The sequence below is a fragment of the Candoia aspera genome, chromosome 1, assembly GCF_035149785.1.
Source record: "Candoia aspera isolate rCanAsp1 chromosome 1, rCanAsp1.hap2, whole genome shotgun sequence".
NCBI lineage: Eukaryota > Metazoa > Chordata > Lepidosauria > Squamata > Boidae > Candoia > Candoia aspera.
The window spans coordinates 236347991-236357786 of NC_086153.1; the positions used below are offsets into that span (position 1 = coordinate 236347991).

The 9796-nt window shown below is 43.3% G+C and overlaps 1 protein-coding gene across 1 annotated transcript in view; it reads left to right on the top strand.

Moving 5' to 3' along the window:
• The window catches only part of PTDSS2 (phosphatidylserine synthase 2), a 47904-nt gene extending 38616 nt beyond the window's left edge, over window positions 1-9288 (top strand). The window contains exons 11-12 of the mRNA XM_063289245.1: window positions 6378-6563; window positions 7312-9288. Coding sequence (XP_063145315.1) covers window positions 6378-6563; window positions 7312-7456 — 331 coding nt within the window. The 3' untranslated portion in view covers window positions 7457-9288. The remainder of the gene's footprint in view (window positions 1-6377; window positions 6564-7311) is intronic.
• Window positions 9289-9796: the final 508 nt, after the last annotated feature.

Sequence of the window (9796 nt, forward strand, 5' to 3'; positions counted from 1 at the left end):
GGAGCTGCCTGCAGGTACGCGGGCACTTCCACCCCAAAATAGCTTGGATCTTAGCAGGATCCATTTCAATGCCCTTGTCAGAGATCCTGTACCCCAGGTAGTCAAGCTGAGTCTGATGAAATTCACACTTAGAAAGCTTAGCATAGAGCTCAGCCTTTCTCAATTTGCTAAGCACCTGTTTCACCAAGCGCTCATGTTCCTCTTCCGTTTCAGTATAAATCAAAACATCATCCAAATAGACCAGTACACCCTTGAACAAATGTTCATGTAACACTTCATTGATCAATTGCATGAACACCCCTGGTGCCCCTGCCAACCCAAAAGGCAAAACTTTATACTGGAAAGAACCCAGTGGACAATTGAAGGCAGTCTTCCATTCATCCCCCTCCCGTATGCAGATGCGGAAATAGGCTTCCCGCAAATCCAGCTTAGAGAAGTTTTTCCCCTTAGCCAGATGTGCTAACATGTCTTTTATTAACGGCAGAGGATATTTGTTTAATATTGAGACCGCATTTAATCCGCGGTAATCTGTACAAAGTCTCAATGTCCCATCCTCCTTCACTCGAAACAAGACGGGGGCGCCCACTGGCGAATTTGCTGGTTCAATAAAACCCCTGGCCAAGTTTTTGTCCACAAACTCCCTCAACGCTGCCAGTTCCTTTTGAGTCATGGCATAAATTTTCCGTTTGGGCAGTTGAGCGTCGGGGACCAACTCTATCGCACAGTCAGTTTTTCGATGGGGTGGGAGTTGGTCCGCTTCTTTCTCACCAAACACATCTGCAAAGCCTTGGTATTGCTCCGGCAAGCCCTCCAATGGTGTGACAGTGAAATGCGGGGTTGCTGCCGCCGCCCTCCCCACTGCAGCCTCCGGAGCGTCGTCCTCCCCAGGGGCTTGATAGAAACCATCCCCAAAAGTCAAAGTCCTGTGTACCCAATTTATATAGGGGTTTTGTTGGACCAACCAAGGAATCCCCAGGATGACTAAGGGATGCCCCACAGACGCCACCACAAACGGCAGCCCCTCACGGTGGCTGCTCATTTGCAACGCCACCATGCCCGTGTAATGGGTGACTGGTTTCCCCCCCGCCGTAGAACCATCCAGCTGGGTGAAAATCATGGGACGTTGCAGTGGAAAGCTGGGTAACTCCAAAGCAGCCACCACGACAGGGTGCATCAAGCAACGCGAACACCCCGAATCGATCAATGCCCAAACTTCAACGGTTCTTGTGCGGGAGCCTAACTTCACTTTCACGTTCAGTGTGGGATAGTTGGCACTCACCGAAACATGTTCGCGCCCATACTCCACCACCTGCCCACAGGCGCTCCTTAGAGTAGGTGGCTGGCGTTTCCCGCCGGCTGGTGTAGATCGGGCTCCCCCTCGCCCCCGAAGTAAGGAACCTCCTCCACTTCAGTTTCAGCCATGGCTGCCTTCATTTTCCTGGGTAGGGAGGGAGATTTCCCCGTCGGCTTCCCCGAACGATCATTGGTCTTGCCCTTCGGGCCCGCCGCTGCTCGGTGACCTTCCTTTCCACATCAGAGGCACTGCCCTTTCGCATAGCGGCGCTCCCTCTCCTCCTCCCAGGCACGTTGACCAGACTTTCCAGTAGGTGCAGCAGAGCGGGAACCCTTGCTGAGCCCGGAATATCTCATCACCTTTCTGTGAGCGAAGGTTTCATGGGCATGCTCAGCCTTCCCTGCCAACTGTATCCATTCATACAGGGTATCTGGGTCATCCCTACCGAGCAACCACCTCAGGACCTCCGTGTTCAGACCGTCCTTAAAAAGTTCTATTAAGGTAGATTGGGACCAATCCTCAACCTTCCCAGCCAGAGCCTTAAATTCCAGAGCATAGTCTGCCACCGATCGTGGCCCCTGGCTAAGCTCCCTCAGCGCCCGTTTTGCCCTTTCTTTAGCTAACGGGTCTTCAAAGTGTAGTTTCAACGCCCACAGGAATTCTTCGAACTCCTCCAGCTCAGGGGCATCCGTTTGACATAACTGCACATACCAATCGGCAGCCCGCCCCTTGAGCTTAGTGGCAATGGCATTAATCTTGGCTCTCTCTGAACGAAAATACGGTTCCCATTCATCCATATAACTCCTTGCATTGGTAAGGAAGAACGATAGCTTAGTTGGATCTCCATCAAATTTGACTGTAAAGTCCTTAACCCCCACTCCGGGTGGTCCCTTCGCCACAGCTGGGCGGTCGGACTTTCTTTTTGCTCCCAGGGATCTCCACTCTCGAGGAGGGGACCTTGAAATTCTCACCCTCGGCGCCCTTGCCTCCTCTCTGCGCCGGGTCCTACTCCTTTCCTCCGAAGAAGGTGGGGGCGAAGAAGGAGACGAATGCCTATTACTAGACTCCTCTCTCCTCTCCCGGGGACCCCAGTCCATTGACATTTTCTGAAACATAAATTCTAGTGACTCCAATTTGGCCACCACCAGTCTTATACGGTCAGGGGTTTGGAAATCCTCCTTTCCCTCCTGCCTCACCACAGTTGGGGAACTCGGGTACCGCTGTTTCCAAGACGTTTTGGACGTCCCTGGTAGGGGTCCCTGTGATTCATCCCAGGTGACCAGTTCGCCTGGCGACTCGCCGGTCGGTTCAGGGGCTCTTTTACCTCCAACCTCCTCTTCTCCCAGGCTGGAGCTCGACACCTCCCAAATTTCTGAGAGCTCCCGAGTAGGGACCCTCTCTGTTCTTCTCACTGTGGAGTCGGGTTCCCCCTCGCTCGATTCCTCGCTTTCCGTGGTTTGGGGATTTGGTTTGCTCATCGCTAGCACTTCTCCCTCACAAAATAAATCTGGAAAGGGGCTAACGGAAAATGTTTTGAGATTCTCAGCTTTATGTAAGGATTGCCTACCTTAATAGACTCAGACTCACAAGCAGGAACTTAATGATATCTGATTTATTAAAGAATAGTATGCAAATACAGAGAAAGCTGAGAATGAGCAAAAGCGCGCCAAATACAAACTAAAAACCCTCGGCTCAAACGTAATCCCTCCCTTCACCCTCTGTTGCAAACTACCCCCCCCCCCAGGTGCTGGTAACCGTTTCTGCTGATGTCCTGGGAAAGGAACCTTGAACACACGAGATAACCCAAACACATTCCAATCCAACTGGTAACATATAACGATCCCATGAGATGGAATCCTCCTCCCCTCCCAGACGAAACACGCATCAGCCAAATGACATGCAAAACGTTACGATGTAACGGTAACATTGGAACAGTGAACATGACATTGAAGAGACATTGGAACTGACTTGGAGTTCCTGGCAAGGCTCCCAGGGAAGAGCTTGGACTTGTAGAATTCTACTATATGATAGTATTTGGAAGTAACCTGCCCAAACCTGCTTTATCCAAAGCCTAAAACAGGTTGAGGATAAATCATAAATAAAATGTAAGGATTGTGGGAATTTACCCTGAATTGTGAAGAATTAGGCACGGAGATCCCCTGTGATTTTGGGAAATGGCCTGCTCTTTCTGGCATTCAGTAGTGAGTAAACTGGCTGCTGAGTGATTTTCCTTTTGTAGCATGTGGCTGATCCATCGCAAACTACCTCCTTTGCAGCCTGTTTAAATCAGGTTGAAATCTGTTCCTCCTATTCTGCTTGTGACACATCATAACTGTAGTGGTTGCCTATTCTGACAGACTCAGTCTCACAAGCAGGTTCTTAATGAAAACTGATTTATTGAAAGAATAGTGTGCAAATACAAAGAAAGCTGAGAATGAGCAAAAGCGCACCAAATACAAACTAAAAACCCTCACTTCAAACCCGGTCCCGCCCTTGCTCCCGCTTAGCAACCACCCCCTCCCAGGTGTTAGCAACCGTCACCCACATGAGAACACCCACTGTGTTCAAGGTTACTGAGAAAGTAACCTTGAACACAGTCAATAACCCAAACATACATTCCACAGTTACAGTAAGGAGATTACAGCCTGGCACGGCTGGAAATCTCCACTCCGCAAACACGGATCAGGAAAGTGACATGCGAAACGTTACGATGTATTCAGAACACTGAAACGATGAACATGACAATAACTGGATTTGTAGAATGATCTACAGAGAGATTGTGCGGGCAGTCCCCTCTACAGCTAGAGATAAGGGGTGGCTTTTTAATTGAAGACCTTTTAGTGATTTTATCATTTTGTGATTTTATGTTGCACATTAAAAGTGCTTTCCATCGGTTTCAGGGCCAAATCGTCATGAGCACTGATGGTGAGCAGGAGGGGGCCCCTATCCAGGGGGGAAAACGCATGCGTAGTAGCGAGAATTTGAGCTGTCATTCAAAGAGACACACAACAGACCCGCTTTGACTTTTGGGGTTTATCTGTCTGGGTTTTCTCACGCTTCTTCAGTTTGGTAGGATTTTCTGTCTACTGTAGCAGTAATAAAACACTAGAGACCTACTCCTCGTCTCGGCGTGGTTCCTGCTTGTCAGGACACGAATCAGGCTTTGCATGATGTGTTGAGGGCTGTGGGCCAGGGGTTATTTTGGAAGTAGGGTTCAGACATTTTTAAGGGAGAAATGTATATTTCAAGCATCTGTTTTTTTCTCCTTCAAACCACACTTTTTAAAAATGTTTACAAGAAAGGGGCCCAAGGCCTTGGCTTTACCCACTCTGGGTGGGCTCTGGTGATAAAAGGAATGCCAATGAGATACTTTTTGCACCTTGTGGCTTGTCCTCTATGTTGAACATAGCTTCTGAAATAAGAGTGATAAAAGAATACCCCCACCATTAGAGCCAGTATTTGGTTTGGGGAAATAGAATACAAGGTCGTACTTGGAGAAGTGTGACAATCCAGTTCAGTCGTTCCTTTACTCTTGGAAATAGATTAAGAGCTATAGGATTAAGATTCCTTGCTGTAGCAGTTGCTGTTGTTTCCAGCATTCCCTCGTGTAGATTTTTCCAGGGTGTTGGTTTAAAACAACAGAAACTAGATACTGTATGAGTAATTGGTATAAAACTACTAGGTACTAGATGTGTAAATAGATACCCGAAATACTTGATTTTAAGAATTTTGTTAGAGCTGTCACTTCAGAGTTTACCAGTATGGTCATAATTCTGCTTTGTGAGTATAGCAAAATTATCTGCCAAGATTCTTTGTTTATAGATAATTAACCATGCAAAAGTTGCTATAATTTCTCTTTATCAAAAAAGTAGAAATGAGAGCAGCAACTTATTATATAATACTGAAATTTCCTATAGCTAAATTATAATGTAATAATATTGCAGAACAGTGAAACTTCAATTTAACAGACTGATCAGGAGGAAGTGTCTATTAAACTCAAACGTCTGTTAAATCTGGAAGCCACCCCTCCCACCCCCCGTGTTGCTTTTTTTTTCTTTTCCTAGAGACTGACCACAGACACTAAGAAACAGCCCTCTATGGAGCATCATTTACTCTGCTAGCTTTAGGGAAGGAACCGCTTTTCTCCAACTGTTGTCAGCAAGGAAACATAAGGTTGGGGCAGGAGCCAGGTTGTGGGAATGGGATTCCCAGTGCTGTTATCCCAGAATATATCCACTAGCCAGCACGTCTACTCGATCTTCCCAGCACCCTTTTTTCTCCCATCAGTCACCACCCTGCTCACTCAAACTTCTGAGCACCTTCCTAGACTGTCTATCTTGACTAAGTTGCTGCTCCAGCACACTGTCTGCCCATCTGTCAGATCTTCACAGTGTCTCCCCTCCCTCCTCCCCTCACCAAGATCTCTGGTACGAACTATGAACATATTCTGCTCAATCTTCCTGGCATTGCCCCTCCTGCCCCAGAAGGCAACCATGAAATCATGCAGAAGTATACAGATTTTGTAGGGAAAGCCACAACCACTGTCCAGAGAGTTTCCTCAAGTAACGTAGATAAGCTTGTTGTTTTGGAATGCTTTGGAGATGAAATGTAACCAAATCACTGGAACAAGGTCTGTTAATCCAAGTGTTTATTCTATGTACGGGCATATGAAATGTGGTCTCATCAACATAGAAATTGGGGTTACCATTCTGATCAATATTTGTATTATAGACATTTTACTATTATTTATGGGGTAACTTTTTGTGGACTAGGGTCCACTTTTTACTGAGATATAGTCTATTTCCAATGGTCACCCATTTCAGCTTCTGATTTTGGGGCACCACAAGAATAGTATCTGAAAAGCAGGTGCTTCTGAAGCTATGCTTCCTGTGTGCAGTTTAGAGAAGCATGTCAATATAACATTTTGCTAATATTGACTACATGAAATGGATATTAACTGGAGTAATTCAATTTAATCTGTTCATTTTCAAGAGTAATGCATATTCTGTTTTTGCCTTGCAAATAACGTTTTGAGTACAAATATGTCTTGTACCTATACGGTAATACTTTTGTCTTATTGCAGGAAATTCCATAAGAAGTTGGGTCAGCAAGCTTGGCTGGTTGCTGCTATTACAGCTACAGAGTTCCTTATTGTGATAAAATACGATCCTTACACTTTAACACTGTCACTCCCTTTCTACATTACTCAGTGCTGGATCCTTGGAATCATGCTTGTGCTTGCCTGGACGGTTTGGCGCTTTTTCATTCAGTAAGCAAAATTTGAATCCTGACTGCACTAGCTAGGCCTGTAGTCTTTAGGTTGTTTGTATGGAAATTTTAAAATTCTATCCTAAAGGTTACTAAACATACGAACAAACATCCATATTTTCAAGACACCAAAGTTGGGAGACTCGCTAATAGAAACTCACTCTCTTGTTGACTGTCAAGTAAACCTTTGATTACAGGCCTTTGGTAAAGCCTTAACTGTAACCACTAGTCACAGAATTACAGGGTAATTCTGTAATTCTGAAAGAAGCATGCTGTCTGTCCCCATTAGATCCAAGGGAGAAGTGAGAAACAGTAGGATACTGTACTAACCTCCAAAATGAAATTTCTTATCCGGAAGATTTCTTGCTCTTTCTTACTTAAATAGAGAAATGAGACAGAGAGGAACCTCCAGCATATCCTCTGTTATGTGGTTCTCTTGGGCAGGTATTGCAGAGGGATGCTACATGCATGCTTTGGAACACTGATCCGATCCAAAGTGCTGCCCAGACATTTCCACCTTGTGTTACGAAGCCTCAAAAGTGTTGGGGGGAGGGGTGGGGGTTGGATCATCTCCCAGTTTATTTGGAAGGCTGTTTAAAACTTACAGTGCTTTGTTTATAGAATTAAGAAATGCTTGATATTCTCATAATTTAGTTTGCAATTGTTTGAGAGAAATGAAAGGGGCCACAGGGATTTATTGCTTTTTTTAAAGAAAAAGAAACAATTCTTGATTCGTTTGTTTGTTTTAGTGACATCACCTTACGGTACAAAGAGATAAGAAGGCAAAAGCAAGAACATAAATTTGGAAAGGACAAGTATTTGAGCAATGGTGATGGACAATCTGTACTGGTAAATGAGCACATGAAGAATAAACTAAGAGAGAAAAAACTTTGATCCTGAGTAATCAGTGAAGGGCTAAGAGGGTTATTTTCTTGATTTGCAAGTTTAACCCTCCCTCATTTTATAATTTTCAATGTTTTCTCATGTGTGAGAATCCTGTTGGAAAAGATGCCACTTAATCTCTTTTGAGGAAAGTTTACAACTAACCATAGAAGTAGCACTCCTTCCACAGGGGAACCTCAAGCGAAGTGTGGTAAACTTGGGTGCCACCTAACGAAGAGGAGGATTGGGGAGGCTTTAACAGGTGTAAAAGCAATCTGGTAACCTCCCCATTCTGGAAAACTGTTACCATTTGGGACATCATGAACATATTTTATGAAATAAATGTGTGCACTGTGAAAAGCAGTTTGATATTTTCTGCTGGAAAACTAGTTTAAGCTATGGTAATAATGTTCATGTTGTTACGATTCATTTAACAAAATAAAAGGAGGGATGCAATTGAAGTATGAGAACAAACTGCAAAATTTGCACAGTATACCACTGCAGCCAGCTTTTGAAAGTCCTGAATTTAGCTGCCTGGGTCTCAAAGCAAAGGTGCTTTACTTTGAACTGGCTAGTACATTATATTCTCAAATACCTCTTTGTCGGCCATCTCTTTAGGAATGCCTTCTCTTTAGAATGGATGCTGCTGATTAGCCAAATAGTGAAAATGAAGGCTAAAGCAGGTAGAAATGTACCCTAGTCTTAGTCATATGAATCAAAGTAAACCTTAGTTTTATTCTTCTGCAAATGAGATACTTTCTGTTCTTGCCAGGATTGTGTTTGGGTGTTGCTCCTGTATTGAATAAACCAGAATATATGACATGGATGCTCAGAATCATTTTTTTACCTCTAGAAGAGGGATGGGCCCAAGTGTCCTTTCAGATGTTATCAAACAGTTCCCATCAGCCCTGCCCGCATGGCTAATTGTATGGGATGGTGGGAATTGCCCATCTCTGTTGTAGAAATTAAGGCAGGAATATTTACAGACAAGTGCTATGGGCATAATCCGCCCCTAAATGCTGATAGAAATGTATTATCATCTCTCGAGCCTCCAGACCAAGAGCAGCCGCTGTCTTGCTTGTCACTTCTCTCAAAATAATGTTTGTTTTATGAACATCTTGAATTGTTTTCATACATCTAAAGTAACACTGACTTACATTCATCTTAACACTGTAATTGGATCTCAAATAACTTGACTTGGGGGAATTTATTTTGAAATGCTTTATTGTTTGGACACGCGTATAAACTAAAATGCTATGTTTCTACTTGCCCCTTCTCCCTGTACGATCTCAAAATGCCGCTGGTTAAAGCACAGTGCACAGATCTTGGCTCCCTTTTATGACAATACTTGAACTGCAAAATAAGTCTGTCCTTGCCTTGTTTCCAGGATACCACTAATATTCTCTTAAACAATGGACACTTTCAGGAAAAGAAAAGAAAAAATCCATATAAATGAATGTTGAAAAGCTCACCAGAAGCCACAGGTTGAAATTCTTCATTGAGCGCCCAGTACATTTCACTTCAATACTTACATAGTCCTCATCTGTTTTGTACTAATAGATTCTACCCCTCTTTGTAATTTTGTATTGTAAAGTCTTTCATGTAATTCTGGTGGTAACAAGTGCAATGGGGAAAAACTTGAAAATAATTTCGTTTGTTTTTTGTTGAGGAAGTAATTGTGTAAAAAACTGAAGTATGTGAAAAATATTACTTTTGTTTTCAAAATTGAAGTTGACTTACTCTCAAACCATTACTTTCATAACTGATCTTTATGTTCATGGAAATAGTCTTAAGATTATAGTATGGCAAATTGAACAAATGTAATAAAAGGGTATTTGCTGGTATACTTCTGAGTTACAAACTTTACTTGGGAAGGGAAGTGGTTCTCATTAGCTCCCACGCGGGTAGTTTTACATACATATTAACCATCAGCTATTATTTGGGTTAAGCAATATTGTGCGAAGCATAGAAAAAGTTGAGCAGTAAGAAAAATAAATTAAAGGCATGAGATAAAAAGAAAATGCAGCTAAATTTAATTTATTCCAGCACTGTTCACTATACTCTCCATACCCTTCTATTTTATCTTATCTGTCTATCTATCAAATTTGTGTTATACATCACTTTTGCTTCTACCTCATCCATCACCGATTCATACATTGTGTTTTGTGTTTTTGAAAGTTTCAGTTTTCTTTTTCAGAATCTCATCAATTCCATCTAAACACAACTTTCATGGTCTTCTCCTTCCTCTCAGCCCATTCATTCTTGTTCTATGTATTTGTTTTGTGATTTGATCCTCATTCATTCCCTCTATATAACCAAACCACCTCATTGTATTTATTTGTACTGGTTGGT